The 17,330-nt window shown below is 42.6% G+C and overlaps 1 protein-coding gene across 12 annotated transcripts in view; it reads right to left on the bottom strand.

The window, feature by feature from the left end:
- The window catches only part of BLTP1 (bridge-like lipid transfer protein family member 1), a 206,547-nt gene that overhangs the window by 109,931 nt on the left and 79,286 nt on the right, over positions 1–17,330 (bottom strand). For all 12 annotated transcript variants that reach the window (XM_074993360.1, XM_074993362.1, XM_074993364.1 and 9 more), the window contains 3 exons: positions 14,295–14,471; positions 11,701–11,829; positions 5,272–5,391 (listed from right to left, as the gene is read on the bottom strand). In XM_074993360.1, coding sequence (XP_074849461.1) covers positions 5,272–5,391; positions 11,701–11,829; positions 14,295–14,471 — 426 coding nt within the window. The remainder of the gene's footprint in view (positions 1–5,271; positions 5,392–11,700; positions 11,830–14,294; positions 14,472–17,330) is intronic.

A 17,330-nucleotide genomic window follows, 5' to 3' on the forward strand; every position in this document is an offset into this window, starting at 1 on the left:
TTTTGAAGTTTGCAACTTCGAAGTTGCTGCAGGGAGAATTAGCCTAATAAGATGCTGCATGTTCATTGCAATACTTCATTATTATTCCCCGCTCGGGCTGATTACCATGCCCCCTTCGAAGAAAGGGGCTAGTGTAGACGCAGCCTGTAAAACATTATTTATGTTAATTTGCTTAAGACGAAGTAGGCCTATGACACTTATGTACATAAAATGGGCCAACAGCTACCTTAAAATAAGTACATGAGCATACGCACGGGATAGAACCAAAGATATTCCTAATACTATATGACCGCTATTTGTTTACATGGTTTGGAGCTTTTTTGTCTTTACTAATTGTTTTAATGCAAGATTTTGTTTTGGTTTCAGTGTGAATGTCTTTGCTATATAATCCAGGGTTCTCTATAAAATACCGGACTGGTTAGTTTAATCTGTAGAGGACAATTCTTGCACGAGGACTCTATTTTCCACCCAGCTCGTTAAATAAATATCAGTTTGTAAGAATGTGAGAGGGAGGCCAGACAAGGCAGGGGTTAAACAAGGCCTGTTGACCCAATCAGCCCTACTCCAGTTCACCTGCAGCCAGTGTCAGGCCTGAAGGGGTATAAAAGGAAGGAAGCCAGCCCAGTTTGGGGCTGACCAGCCAAGAGACAGAGGCTGGCTCTGAGGCAGCAGTCCCCAAGCCAGAGCTGCCACCCAGTCTGCCGCCAAAGGGCACAGCCCAAAACCCTCCCCCAGGCACTGAGGGGAGTGGGGAGCCCCCCCCCTTCCAGGAACCCCTCTCCCACCAAAGGGGGAACTAGATTTTTGGGCCCACTCACCGAACTTAACCCACAGACTATCAGGTGGTGCTGAAGACCCACCCAACAGGCCCTGGCCAGGGGGCCTAGCCACTAGGCCACGCGATCCCAGGTGCAAACTGCTCACACAATTAACCATTAAAGAATCAAGGTACAACCCTGAATGCCAACTAGGTGCAGGAATACCCTGGTCTTGGTATGTACATTTGGTCTACCAAAGAGTGTCATATAATACCTTAAATAAAAGTGAGTATCACGCTGATAATTAATATTGTTGTGAAATGTATGGACAGACACTATGTAATATGTGTATATATAAAGAAAAAACATTCTGAAGTGTTTATCAAGGCAAGGTTGACAAACAGGTTTCTGACAGACTCTTCAAATAATGTAGAGTGGTATATTCCTCTATCTCTTGGTTCACATGTAAATTGAGCATTGGACACCAACATCATAAAAGCCCTATTTGCTCATGAAATCAGCAGAGGGACGTCAGCAGAGCAACAGGGCAGTGGACAATGAACCTCAGAGGACTCTGCCATCTCAATGGGGAAATGAATTTTGAGGAATAAAAGGGGGTGAAAAACATGCCTGTACTTGTACCAAGTAAAGTATTTGTACAGTGTGATTACATACATGAAAAACAGGACCACAACCAGTTCTTGAGAAATGTTGCAGAGGATATCTGGGGTGAAAACACATCTTTAGAAAGAGAGGGTTAACTTATTAATTTAAATTTAAACCCTAGAAAGCATGTTATACTTTTATGTAATAGGTAACCCTATTCCTATTATCCTTAGTCATGCTCTCTTAAATTTCCATCTTTGATGATAAACTTATTGTTTTCAGTAACAGAGAGGAAGCCGTGCTAGTCTATACACTATCAAAACAAAAAGCAGTCAAGTAGCACTTTAAAGACTAGCAAAATCACCTAATAAACTATTTTGCTAGTCTTTAAAGTGCTACTTGACTGCTTTTTTTATTGTTTTCACTAATACTTGTGTATTAAATGCTGGTCCTGAGTTGAATCAACTGGTGCATATGCTGAATAGTAACAGAGAGGTAGCTGTGTTAATCTGTATTCCAACAAAACAAAAGAGCAGTCCTGTAGCACTTCAAAGATTAGCAAAATGATTTATTAGGTGATGAACTTTTGTGGGAAAGATCCACTTCTTCAGATCTACAGCATTTCCAGTCCAGACTCACTGATATAACACAGAGGTCCAAAAAAAACTGCAATAAAAACTGACAAATCAAATACTTGGAACTGTAGGATGGCGGTGAGGTGTGAGAGATGTTAAGTGTTTTTCCTGAGATAATTATGAACATCAGAGGAAGAAAAACAGTCCTTGTGATGTGTTAGATAATTGCTGTCCCTGTTCATACCAAGTTTTAATGTGTCGATTGATTCACAGGGCCAGATGAATACCCAGAAACCACCTACTTTAAGATAGGCTCAAGAAGGTCAGTAAGGCTGTGTCTACACTCACATTCCTCTTTCAAAAGAGGAATGCATATAAGAGAAATTGAACATGCAAGCAAGGCACTGATCTACATATCTTGTGCTTCATTTGTATAATCTCTTTTCAGAAAAGATTCTTTGGAAAGAAAAAAAGCAGCATAGACAGGGCTCTTTCGAAATTAAACCCCATCATCAAAAGAACCTTTCTTCCTAAAACAAAAAAGTTCTTTTGACAATGGGGTTTATTTTCAAAAGAGCCCTGTCTACACTGCTTTCTTTCTTTGGAAAGAATCTCTTCCAAAAAGATTATGCAAATGAAGCTCAAAATCAGAACATCATTTGCATTTTTGATTTCCTTCATTGGCATTTCTCTTTCAAAAGAGGAATGTAAGTGTAGACATAGCCTAACAGAAGACCACTTGTTATTACTTATAGCCCCCAGCTCAAACCTCTGCAGCGTATTATTGAAGTCCTACAACCTCTTCTAGATCATGATGTTACAATCTGGAAGGCCCTATGTGACAGGCCTGTTCTCTCCTACAGGCAACCTCCTCTCTTAATGAAGATTCTAACTAGCAACCACAAGCTATACCACAATAATATTAATCCTGGAACTTTTCCTTGCAACAAACCCTGTTGCCAACTCTGTTCACCTATTTATTCTGGGGATGCCATCACTGGACCTAACCACATTCATTACAAGATCAGGGGCTCATTCTCCTGTACCTCAACCAATGTTATAGATACCATCATATGCCAGCAATGCCCTCCTACTATGTACATTGGACAAACCAGGCAAACACTTCACCAAAGAATGAATGGACACAGAATAGTCATTAGGAATCTCAATACACGTAAGCCCGTCAGTGAGCATTTAAATAGAGTGGGTGATTATGTTAAAGACCTGAGAATATGCATCCTACAACAAAGGGATGTTAAAAACAGATTACATAGAGTCTGTCTCTACACTACAAAAATAACTTTGAAGTTGCTTACTTTGAAGCTAAACTTCGAAGCAGGGCACAACGCCATTCCCAGGAATGCAATAAGGACTTCGAAGTTGTGCTCCCTACTTTGAAGTTAACTTCGAAGTAAGGGAAAAATGCGTGTAGACTCTCTGCTGGCTACTTCCATGTAGTGCCTAACTTCAAAGTTAGTTCCTAGTGTAGATGCACCCAGGGAGATTTGTGAACTAGGGCTCACACTCAAATTCAACACATTAACACTTGGGATGAACACGGGCAGCAATTATCTCCCACATTACAAAGACTGTTTCCCTTCCTCTGATGTTCATAATCATCTCAGGCAAAACACCTAACATCCCCAACCACTCACCCCCTCCTACAGTTCTATGTATTTGATTTGTCAGTTTTTATTGCAATTTTTTGGACCTCTGAACTATATAGAAGAGTCTGGACTAGAAATGCTATAGATTTGAAGAAGTGGGTCTGTCCCACGAATGCTCATCACCTAATAAATTATTTTGTTAGTCTTGAAAGTGCTACAGAACTGGTCGGTCTTTTTTTGGAGAATATGTTGTTTCCCTGTGGGAAAGAGCAGACCTGGTATTTCTTTGAGTGTTCTGTGTAGCAGCATAGAAGGGGCTGAACACATGAACATTTCAATGGACTCAGGTATACCTATTTGTAGCCTGCAAGACCAAATAAAAGCTAGCACAGCCACTCAATCCCCTCAGGGTTAACAAACTGGAGACATCACGGAGCACAAGCCAGTCTCTCTCACACCAGAAGCACTGGTAAGAAAGTGACTCTCAAGGATGGGCACCTCAAGACCTATCACACTGAGCACTCAAATGAAGAAACTCAACACTTCTACATAGTATCTATGCATTACAATACACTGTTTACACAATCATGCACTATTTCTCTAACTTGACGTAAGTCTAGCAGTTCTGCAGAAATGCACAGGAGGGAGCCCCGCTGCCCCAAGACATGTTGGCCCTTGCTTTGTAGACGATAAGCACATAACTATCACAGTCAGGCTCAGCCACCTAAATAGGCCAGCACAAAACTGATTTTAGCTGCAGATGCCCACCCCTCTTTCCTTCGATGCTTAGTTTAACAAGATTGGTTATAACACTTACCGTAAAGGTTCAAAAGCCAATTTTCAATTTTTCTAATCAAAAACATGAAAATGTATTTTCCTCCAGAGAATGGCCACTCCAAAGAGCTATGATGCCAGCTTTCAAAAACTAAAAGCGTGATTGTAAGGGGGAAATATTTTTATTCTTCACAGTTTTGGGGGGAGAGGGGAAATTTAGGGGGATATTGGAAAATACTGAAAATAGGACTAATGTACTTCTGAAAGTTTGACTCATCCTCTGTTACATTAGACGTGTTGTGTTCCCAGCTCTGGCACAAACGTACCATGAGATAATGGAAATGAGTTTACAGTAAAACTTTCAAGATTGCTGAAGTAACTTTGAAGCCTATGAAGTCACTTTTGAAACAGCGATAGTCAGGTTAAAAACTTCAAGTCTCCAATGACTATATTTTAGGAAACATTAAATCCTTAAATATATTTTCAATCTTCTAATTTTCAAAATAAGCACTACTTCAGAATAAACTATAGAGTAAACTCTTATGTTCAGCAGCCCTAGAACTGAATAATAGAGAGGTATACCTAGCAATGCATAACACTAAAGAAAAACAAGGTTAGATATTAAGAAACAAACAAAAATGTATGCAGAGCACTTTATTTACCAACAACAGTAGTATTGTACACAGCAAACTTATACTGTATTTGCTGTATTTATTTGTATTTACTTTTACTATTCTGTACTTATGGAAAACATAACTAAAATTTACTTATGGTTAAAATGCTGATTATTTGAGAGTTCAGGGGATGACAGACTGCTAGATATGAAAGAGTCTACTGTAAATCTGGTTATCCAGTCTGTGTGAAACATAGCAAGTACTTCTTCATTTGTCAGAGAGAAAAAAAAAACCTATTATCGCAATTATCACAGAAAGGAGAGGGAAAATATTTTACCTTTATATTGGTGGCACAGCCGTGCTCTATAATATATAGATCTGCTCCATCTACTGCAAGTCGTGTCATAGTGTACTTTAAATCATCAGATGTTGAACATGGCCCAGGAATACAGTTCATCTAGAGGAGATATTTAAACAAATCACTCAATTTTGTTAGAGTTTAAATTTCACATTAACAAGCTTTTACTTCCCTCATTTCAATTTCTTACTTAGCAGTAGACAAATTATACCCAAAAGAATGCTTATTTGCCTGATGGTAAATGATTCTCTGAGATGTGTTTTCTCCTTGAAATTTCAGTCTTGGTGCGTATGCACCATGATCATATGAGATGGGATTCTTTTGACAAGCAGTGCCAGTGGGGCCTGCCTGCACCTTAGACGTCTTTGTAAGCTCCCCACCCCCTTCATCTGAGGGTATAAGGGGTGGAGTGAAACCATCCAAAAGACAGTTATCTGTTCCGTAACTAGTGTTCTTCGAGATGTGTTGCTCATGCCCATTTCAAATTGGGTGTGTGCTGGCACATGCCCAGTTGCCGGAAGCTTTCTGCCCCAGCCAGTAGCCATTGGGTCGGTGCGGTGCCCCGTGGAGCGGCACCTCTGTGGCGACCAATATAGGCACTGCCTGATCCACCACCAGCTCAGTTCCTTCTTGCCGGCTACTCTGATAGTGGGGAAGGTGGGAGGGTTTTGGAATGGACATGAGCAACCCATCTCGAAGAACAGCATTTACAGAACATGGAACTGTCTTTTCTTCTTCGAGTGATTGCTCATGTGCATTCCAACTTGCATAAATAGAAGCCAATGCCTAGGAGGTGAAGTTGAAGCCCCAGTCAGAATGTAGTACAGCCCTGTCTACTGCAGTGTCACCTCTAGCGTGCTGCATCAATGCATAATAGGCCGTAAATGTGTGTATGGAGGACCAGATGGCCGCCCTGCAGGTATCCTGGATAGGGACCTGCTGAGGAAGCTTCAGCTCTGGTAGAGTGAGCTCTGATCGGGAGAGGAGGGACCCCTGCCAGCTTATAGTATTCCTTAATGCAGGACACTATCCAGGAGGAGACCAGGAGGCCTTTCATCCTGTCTGCCACTGCCACAAACAGCTGTTGGGACTTCCTAAAAGGTTTGGTCCTTTCCATAAGAAGGCCAGCACCCTCTGAACATCCAAGGTACGCAGACTCTGCTCCCTAGGGGAGGCATGAGGCTTTGGGTAAAAGACCAGTAGGGAAATGTGCTGGTTAACATGAAAGGGGGAAACCATGCTCCTTTTGGAATGCCAGGCAGGGTCTCAACTTGACCTTGTCCTTTTGGAACACCGTGTAGAGCAGGTTCACCGTCAGGACTCTTAGTTCCAACACCCTCCTGGCCGAAGTAACGGCCACCAATAATGCTGTTTTGTAAGAAAGAAATAGGAGGGAACAGGAAGCAAGGGGTTCAAAAGGTGCCCCATGAGTCTTGACAACACCAGACTGAGGTCTCAAACCAGCAGAGAGGGACACACCTGCAGCCTGACCCTTTTGAGGATCTTCATAAACCTTTTTACTACAGGGTCTGAGACAACCCTGCTAGACTACAAACTGGAAGTCGTCCATGAGTTCGTGTACCTAGGCTCGACGATCTCGGTCAACTTGTCACTTGATAGCGAGATCACTTGATAGCGAGATCAACAAGCGCATTGGAAAAGCCACCACAATGTTCTGCAGGCTGACGAAGAGAGTATGAGCTAACAATAAGCTCACTGTACACACCAAGGTGCAGGTCTTCACAGCCTGTGTTTTGAGCACATTGCTGTACGCCAGTGAAACATGGACTTTGCGCTCAAAACAAGAGCAGCGGCTCAACCCATTCCACATGCGCTGCCTTAGGTGCATACTTGGTATCTCATGGCAGGACAAGGTCCCCAATAGCGCAGTGCTTGAGAGGGCAGGCACCGCCTCCATGTTCACCCTTCTCAAACAGAGGCGTACGCACTGGCTGGACCATGTCTCACGCATGATGGATGGACGAATACTGAAGGACCTCCTCTTCGGCGAACTGGCGTCTGGAAAGAGGCCGAAAGGGCGACCTAAATTGCGCTAGAAGGACACGTGCAAGCATGACCTCAGCGCTCTCTCTATCAGTGTGAACACTTGGCATTCGGTCACCTCAGACAGGCACGCCTGGAAACAGGGAGTGAAGTAAGCTCTTGTTATGTAGGAAACTACCTTGGTGAAGGAAGCAGAAGACAGGAAAGCCCTCAGGAAGATCGGTGCCCGTGATACCAGAGCGACATCTGCCTACTGCTGCTCACAGTGTGGAAAGGACTGCCACTCCCGCATTGGATTGCACAGCCACAGAAGACGCTGCTCGAATCAGTTCAACTGGGGCGCAAACCTATGATCCCTCGGGATCGAAGGATGCCTACTACTACTGAGACGACTGATGATAAGCCCAGCCCAGGGTGAAAGGCCAAGAAAGCTGCTAAAGGCACCTGACAGAGGATAGTGATAATCCTTCCTGACTCAAGAACAACAAGTAGTCCAGAACAACTGGTATCGGAGTCTGCCCCGGGGATAACCCCTTTTGAACTGCCCAGAGAGAGAAGCTTTTCCATTTGGCTACATAGGCTGCCCTTGTGGAGGGCTTCCTACTATTCAACAGCACATCTCTCACTGGTCCCAAGCGCTAGAGCTCCACCGCTTCCAGCCATGGAGCTTCCATGCTGTGAGATGTAGTGCTTGAAGGTTGGGGTGCTGCAGTCTCCCCTCCTCCTGTGTCAACAGGCCCAGGTGTAACAGGAGTACAATTGGGTCACAGAGGGACAGCTCCAAAAGGGTCGAGAACCAGTATTGTAAAGCCCACACTGGAGCCACTAGGATGACCAATGCCTGGTCTGACCAAATTTTGAGTAGGGTTCAGTGGGATAAGTGGCACCAGAGGGAAGGTGTGAAGCAGAAGACCTGACCAGTGAATGCTGAATGCATCTGCCCAGGAGCACAGGCTCCAATGCTGGTATGATCAGAACGTCCAGCACTTCACCTTGAAATGGGAGGCGAATAAATCTACTTGGGGACGCCCCCAATTCTGGAAAATTAAATATAGTATGTCTGAGTGTAGTGACCACTCGTGGTCCATGACAGACCTACTGAGATGGTCCTCCAGGTAGTTGTGGGCCCCTGTAGATAATATGCTTTCAGGAGAATTTGACATTGAATGCAAAACTCCCAGACCCTGAGGGCCTAGTGACACAGGGGAGAGGAGCATGTGCCCCCTTACTTGTTTATATAATATATGGCTGTGGTATCGTCTATGCTCACAGCAACACACTGACCCTTTAAACTGTCTTGAAACACCTTGCATGTGAGTCTGATAGCCCTGAGTTCTCAAACATTAATGTGAAGCCGGGCCTCCTCCTTGCTCCACAGGGCCTGGGTCTGGTGCTCTCCCAGTGCACCACCTAGCCCACGTCTGAGGCATGCATGACTCGAGAGAGGGAGGGTTCTGGGGGTTGAAAGGTACTCCCATGCAGACCGATCAAGCATCCAGCCACCAGTGTAGGGTTAATAGCACTCGTGGAAGGACTGTTGCCAACATGTCTATGCTGTCTACGACAGGTCAACGTGAAGTCCTGTAGCACCTTATAGACTAACTGATATTTTGGAGCACATAAGCTTTCGTGGGCAAAGACCCGCTTCGTCAGATGCATGAGTCTCATGCATCTGATCCTTAAGCCCATAAGCAAAGGCTACAAGTAGTACAGGTGTGTCCCTGAATGTTTTCATCCTGTTAAAGTTTATGTCAATGCCTTCAATACACCAAGTGTATTCATGTCCCCTTGGGTTTGAATGAGGCTTTGGCAAGAACTTGAGACCTAAATTAATTGATTTAAATAGAAATAAGAAACAACAGTTGAGGCCCAAGAGCTATACTGTCCTTACAAAACAATGCATTATGGTGATTCACCATGCAGGCCTGAACCGTCTCTACCTTTGAACTGACATAATGGTCACTAAAACTTGCAGGCTATGGTTACACTAGCAAGTTTTGCTGGGAAAACTCTGGTTTTGACACTGAAACTCATGAAGCATGCACACACAAAATGCATTTTGTAAACAAAATCTGGACAAAACATAGCACTTTTGCCAGCAGCTTTGAGGCATAACACTGCTGTTGACAGAGTCTATCGACATCAAAGCTGCATGGCCGCTCCAGGGGGCCTTCTCTCAACAGGCAGGGCATCCACAACAATGGGCAGGCATGTCTGCTGTGCTTCTAAGTGCCTGTTTTGTCAAGAGAGCAACCAGGCAGTCTGGCTGCTTTGTCAACAGAGCTGAGCGCTCTCCCGACCAGCTTCTGTGTGTGGCCGCCCCCTGTCAACAGAAGTTTTGTCGGGAAAACTCTCCCAATAGTGACTTCTGTTGACAGAGCGCTGCAGTGTAACCATAGCCAGTCTTCACAGGTAGTGGCCTACCAAATTCATGACCAAGAAAAATGTGTCACAGACCATGAAATCTGGTCTTGTGTGTACTTCTACCCCATACTACACAGATTTCACAAGAAGACCAGTACTTCTCAAATTGGGAATCCTGACCCAAAAGGCAGTTGCAGGTGGGTTGCAAGACTTTTTTTTTTTAAATCAAGCTTGCAGTACTGTCACTTTGCTTCTGCACTGCCTTCAGAGTTTGGTGACCACTCACTGGGAAGCGTAAGCTAAGTCTGGCAAACTCCAGCACTACTATATGAGACCATGTGTTCCAGAAGTCACTTGCTCTTTAGGTTGTTTCTGGAGGAGATGTTAGTTGATGAAGACCGCTCTTGTTTGGAATCTCTCTCATAGAAGATAAATTCTCATTGGGCTGGGATCTAACACTTCCACTCATTGAGAGAAGAGGAGATTGCAGACAGGATCAGTTGTTCTTCCACATTGCTTTCATTATCCTGCTTTCTAGGATCTGATGCTGCAGATTACATGAATAGAGCTGCACCTCCCAGGGTGTCACGTAGAGCCAGCCAGATAAGGATATCAAGTAGGGAAATAAATCAGAATACCAAGAAAGACATTTTCTAGGGCTATGTCTACACAGCAGCATTATTCCTGAATAAGCTATTATGGAAGAGGTATTCCATAATAGCATATTCTGAAATAGCACAGCTACACACAAAATGAATTTCAAAATAGTGCTTTAGCTATTTCAAAACAGAGCGTCTACACACAACAGAACCTATTTTGAAATACAGCCATTGGACACACTCTGGCTTATTTTGCAATAGACTCTATTTGTTGTCTGCACAGCCCCTATTTTGAAATACCTATTTTGAAATACATGCTATTGCTCGTAAAATGAGACTTACTTATTTTGAAATTATTTCAAGATACTGGTTGCTTTGTGTAGACAGTCCCATAGTTATTTCAAAATAGTGTCTAAGGCTACGTCTACACTAGCACAAATCTTTGAAATGGCCATGCAAATGGACATTTTGAAGATTACTAATGAGGTGCTGAAATGCATATTCAGTGCCTCATTAGCATGCCGCAGGCTGCAGCAATTCAAAATTACCGCGTTTCGCTCCCGCGTGGCTCGTCCACACAGGAGTCCTTTTCAAAAGGACCTCGCCAACTTCAAAATCCCCTTATTCATATCAGCAGATAGGATAAGGGGATTTCGAAGTTCCCGGGGTCCTTTCGAAAAGGAGCCCCATCTGGACGAGCCGCGTGACAGTGAAATGCAGTAATTTCGAAGAGCCGTGGCTGGCGGCATGATAATGAGGCGCTGAATATGCATTTCACCACCTCATTAGTAATCTCTGACACGGCCATGTCGAAGATTTGTGCTAGTGTAGACACGGCCTAAGAGCACTAAGTTTTCAATACCCGAGAGTGCGCATCAATGTCAGTGATAGGGGAAAGATTTAAATGCAAGAGATTTTTCTTCTGCCTTTTCCTGAAACCTCTGTGTAAGGGGGCAAAGATTGGGATTTTCTACTCTGACAATGAGAGCCTGAGTAAAGTAAGGAATTTGAAAGTTTGTGTGGTGCCAAAAGGCAACAAGACTATCTGCTCACTACGCTGTGCACAGAGAACTAGGGGGACACTAAAGGTGTTGTATTTGCTGCATGTAAGAATAAATTGAGAGATGATTGAGCCCTTTAAGCCATGGGGTTGAGATGAGTGAGGACATCTAGGGTGCAGGCATGGCCACAACAGACATTGATACCAAAGAATCTGATCTTATGCATGTGCACAAGAATGGATTCCAAGTAGATCATCACTCAAAGAAGAATAATTGTTTCCTTTACCAAATTATGACTAACTAAAATAACTAGATACTCCTAATCACATTTATAGGTTTGTTCTATGTTTGAATATTTTAAAGTTTATATTCAAATATTATTGCAATATGTCACAAAAAAATATACCAGTTTGACAGCCCAAAACTGATGAAAGCTTTACCTTAGATTCACAAAAACGACGATCAATTCCATGCTGACACATTATTACAGATTTTGGCCTTTCCAGTTCAAACTCTCGACACATTACATGAAACACAAACATCTGTCCCCATTCTAGCAGACACGCAAGCTGTAAAAAAATAATAAAGGATCACAATAATGTATTCAAAATAAACCATGAGTGTTCACAGAAAGAACATAAACAAAGCTTCAGAAATTAAAAAACAAATTAGGGGCTTTATTTCTGTTGATAAATAATCTTCTTGCAATTCACAAGTATTCCATTCTTTCTGATCTGACATTTCTGCAGTTTCTTCCACGAATGGTAAAGCGTGCTGTCAAAAATCAAAACTCATCCGTTTGCTTTAGACGTGGTAAAATAGACTGGCTGCAATGAATCCCCTTTGGGGAAACACCTTTGTTTTTATATAATTGAATGCTCATTTTTCAGAAAAGTTCTCCTGAGGCTTGTCTACATGGATGGGTAATGCACTCAGCAGATATGTGATTTTTAAAGTTTATTAATGTGCATTAATTGATCCATATAGGTGCTGCTGGAGCACACTAAAGGTTCCCAAATGCATTTTTAACATAGTATTCCAAATATCCTAAGTTCCAGTAATATCAAACTGCCTCTCACACAACAACTCATCAAAATGGGACACTTCATCTATCTATCGCAGAGAGTTTGGAAGCCGAGGCAGAGGACCCACATCTCTGAAACTTATTACCATTATATGTAGTGCAAACCTGCAACCTTTCCATAGGATTTTCATTAACTGAAATTCCCTGGCATTTACATTCCCAGGTACACTTGCCTCCTGTAATTAATACTTGCTCAGTGCTACACAAGGTAACCATATACATGCTCCCATTTGCAGGGGAATGCTGTAGGCCACCTATAGTGCATTTAAATATTACGACGATGGCTATCTTTTTAGCACGAGTAACAATATTTACTTGCCACAGGGATTGATTAAGAAAAGGGATTTAGGGTTTGCAGCCCAGAACCAGAGCTAAGGAGGGAGTCCACTCAAAAAGATCTCAAGCCCACCAAAAGTGTAGATCAGTGGTTCTCAATCTGGGTTCCGCAAACCCCGGGTCCATGGGGAAAAAAAAAAAAAAAAAAGCTAAATAAAAATTTCTAGAAAACAAGTTTTAAATAAAATTGCAAACTTACAATCAATTATTACATTTAAATTAAATATCTTCCAATAATGTTTTTAACTGCTGTCCAAAAACCTATGTAAACATTTCCTTTTCAGTTTAATGAAGTGTACATAGCAACTAGAATTGGCTTTGATGGGGGTCTGAAAACAGTTTTGGAGGGTCATGGTGGGGGGTTCATGAACAGTTTGGGAGGAGTAATTGGCAGTCTGCACTAGTGAAAAGGTTGGGAACCACTGGTGCAGACCATTTTGTAGGTCTCCCTTCGCCCAGGGATTTGGGCTGCAGCCACTAAAGCCCCTTCATTCCAGTCCTTCTTGGTTGCGGGGTGGGGGGGCACATGGGGTAAACAGATGTGTGAGCTGCCATTCTCCTGGGCTGTAGCTGCAGCTGCAGCTACAGCTACAGCTACAGCTACAGCTACAGCTACAGCTACAAGCACTGGGAAGCTCACTTCACATGCTTCCCTCACCTACAGTCTTCAACACCATAGCTCCTATTGCTCAGGAATCGTAGCCAATGGGAGCTGCAGGAGGCACTGCCTGAAGGCAAGCACAGGGCAGTGAGCAGAGCCACTTGCCCAATCCCCTTCCTATGGCCTGTGCCACCAAAGAGAAGCTGACCCAGGTATGCATCCCATACCCAACACTTCTGCCCCAGCCCTGAGCCCCCTCCTGCATCCTAATTCCCTTCCAGACCCTGCACCTCCACCTCCTGTTCTGAGCCCCCTCACACATTCCAAACCTCTCGGCCCAGCCTGGAGCCCCCTCATGCACCCTAAACAGCTCATCCCAGTTCAACCCCAGAGCCTGCACCCTCACTTGAAGCCCTCACCTCCTCCTGCACCCAACCTCCTGACTCAATCCACAGCCCCTCCCTGCACTCTGAATAGTTCATTTCTGGCCCTCCCAAAGCATTGGGGGGGCCAACAATATCTAATAGCTCTCAGCCCTCAGAAGAGTTATTATCCAGTCCTGTTTTGCAAGAATATTCAGTACAAACCGAGACAATTTGAGCAAATTAAGATGGATGGCTCCTACACTGGAAGCAGTGATAGTCTGCCTGTTCAGTTGTCTACCTTCACACACATACCTGGAGCATAGTTTGTTCCTAGATTTCATATGGACATTCTCTCTCTCCAGTTTGGAGCTCCAAATCAATCTAACCAGCAAAATTTTCAAATCCTTTTTCAGTTATTTCAGGCCCCTTCAAAAGAGACAATATAACGCTAATCTTACCTCTGTCAACAGACTGCTACTACACACAACTTGCTCGGGTCAACAGAGAACTGCCAGACTGCACTGCCCCCTGGTGACAGAATAGCTGACTGGAAGCTCTGCAAACAGGGCTGCCCAGCAACTGGAAACCCTCTCTGTCGCCGGAACTGTCTACACAGTCAATAAGTCACCTAATATTTCTAGAACATACCTGAGGTGCTGTAACCTTAGCTGTAAGGCATCCAGCCTGCACATCAATCAGCCATGCATATTCCAAAGTATCACTTCCCACAGGTAGACCTTCTGCTGAAAACATAGCATGAGCTCGTAGCTGCAGACCTGACAGACTGATATGGCCCTCTCTAAGTAGTTCATCCACAGAGGGTCGCTGTTGAGGAGAAGAAGTAAATTAAAAAGACATTTTGTCCCTTTTATTTATCAAAAGATACTTTTTAAACACGTTAATCCTGATTGATAAAATCCCCCTTGTCTATACAATGAAAAATGAACAATAAACTAGAACTTCAGCTAACACGCAGAATTAAATTAAGCATGCATCATGTCATGTGTAATGAGTTATGCTATCCTTTGTGAATAATGAAAGATAGATAAATGATAATGAGAGAGAAATGAAAGACAAAACAAACATAAGTGAAGATTCATTCTGGGAAACTGACTAGCCTTTATGTCAACTGTCCTATATTCTCAACCTGAGACCATGCAAAGTTTGGAACCCACGTTACTTATGGTGGATTAATATCTAAGTGGTTAACGGATAATAAACAAGTTGACTTTCTCTCAAAAAGCAGCAGGGGTTCCTGTTTGGGCACCAGTTACAACAGGACTATACTGGTTGTACCAACTCTACTAGTCGGATCAGATGCCTTCTTTATTTATAATGAGAATTTCTCAGGTTCCAGGGATAAAACTTAGAAGCCATACAGGTTTCCAATATTATATACTTTGCTTACTGAATTAAATAACTAAGCAAAACCACAAAATACATATAAACAAACCAAATTAGAATAAGGTGGGTCAAAATAAAATAAAATTGATGTAATCATCAGGTTGATTAAACCAGTGTTTCTTAAACTTTATGAGACCATGGAACATCAAACAATATTTTTAATGCATAACACCTATGAAAATTTTCTTAAAAAAAAGTTGTCAGACCAAAAGAAAACAAACAGCAACATATATAACAAAAACAAAATGAAGTAATTTAGTCAGCTATAATGGCAATGAAGTAGTAACACTGTATCTGGTCTTAATGACAAAACATATACTTTGAATTATTTTTTCTAAACCCTAGCAGGACAACTGGTAGTTGTTCACGGAACACCAGAGTTCCATGGAACACAATTTAAGAAACACTGGATTAAACCACTTCAAACCAATAATTCATCACAGCCTTTATATAGTGTTTTGGGAAAGCAAGGATCTTGTTATCAATCAAATAACAGGGCATTATCCATCTCAGTGCCAATGGATGTATTCATGTTCCAGCCAAATAGCTGACATAGGGAGAATCAGAACATTCCAAAGTTGAGGCTGATGTCCAATCTATTGTTAATTTTCAGTTAGCTAGATATGATGTCTTTTGGAGGCAACGGACCTGTTAGTCACTCTGTTAGCCCACCTCCAGAATGAGGAAGTCTTCCCTATGCCTAGCTGGATGTCATATCCCTGACAGTGCCAGTCCTATAGTCACTCATGTTTTCCTGTGAACTAAGCCAGCCCTGTCTTTTCCTTGCAGGTTAACAATAGATTATCCTAGTCACTGAGTCCCTTTGAAGAGTTCCTCTGTGATTTCCAGCCTTTGATTCCCAGAAATCCCAGATCCTCTACACCCACAGATGCCCTACACCCTAGTTTATAAGTTTATCTTACACCATCATTATTGCTATTACTTTGTTAAATACTACAAGCGTGTATGGACGAAAAGAGAAAGGCCAAAGTACAAGACAAGAATAAACTATCTAGAAAGGATAAAGGATAACACAAAAACACTCTATGAATACTTTAGAAGCAAGAGGAAAACCAAATACAGGACTGGCCTGTTACTGAATGGGGGCATGGAGAGGGGACAAAGAACAACAACAAATATGGAGAATGGCATAAGTGTTGAGTATCTTTTTTGCTTCAGTTTTCACCAAAAAGGTAGTACCAACTGGACATCTAACATAATAAATGCCAATGAAATTGGGGTAGGGCAAGAGGCTCAAATAGGAAAAGAACAAGATAAAAATCACTTAGACAAGTTAGCAATCTTCAAGTCACCAGGGCCTAATGAACTAGATCCTAGAATATTCAAGGAGCTGACTGAGTCAATATCTGAGCCATTAGCGATTACCTTCCAAAAGGCATGGAAGACTGGAGAGATTCCAGAGGACTAGAAATGGCAAACAGAGTGCCTATCTATAGAGACATAAATAAGGAAAGCCTGGGGTATTACAGACCAATCAACTTAACTTCAATATGCAAAAAGATAATGGAGCAAATAATAATTTATGAGCACCCAGAAGATAAGTAACAGTCAAAAACAAACTGCATCAAACCAAACTAATAGCTTTCTTTGACATAACAAGTATTGTGGATCAGGGAGTAGCAGTGGATGTGGTAAATCTTTACTTCAGTAAGGCTTTCGAGATGGTCTTGCATGACCTTTTCATAAGCAAACTATGACTATTTTGGTATAACTTATTTAAACATTTCCCTGCCATTGCAGGACTAGAGCACTTCTGGACCAAGACTGTACTCTTCAATCTACTCAGGGTCTTCCATTCCTCACCCATTCTACCACAACACTGTACTTCACCTCTCAGTCATGGCAGCACAATGATATTGGTTGTGGTAGATCTTCTACTCTGGAAAGTGCTTCTCATTCATTAGTGTTTCGGTCTCCACCCAGAAGAAAATCAGGTGCCATTCAACTAATTAGCAGAGCACCCACAGCCTGCAGCAGGTGTTTTATTGATTGTGCATGACCACACATGCTTCAGTGCACAAAAAATGTATCCCACACATGGATGGAAAAAATTAGAGGGAACATTGCCAACACATGGTCAGTAACTGATAAGTCTCAACCTGGACAAGTCCATGGGGTAAGTTTGCAGGCATACTAGGAACAGGAGTCCAAATTAGTTCAGAAAGCCAGGGAAATTTCCATAATCTTGACTGAACTTGCTTGGTAAACCAGTCTTCAGTTTCCATGGACATGGAGCAGGGCTTAGCTCTGAAAGGTAGT

Source organism: Carettochelys insculpta, chromosome 4 (genome assembly GCF_033958435.1).
Source record: "Carettochelys insculpta isolate YL-2023 chromosome 4, ASM3395843v1, whole genome shotgun sequence".
Classification (NCBI taxonomy): Eukaryota; Metazoa; Chordata; order Testudines; family Carettochelyidae; genus Carettochelys; species Carettochelys insculpta.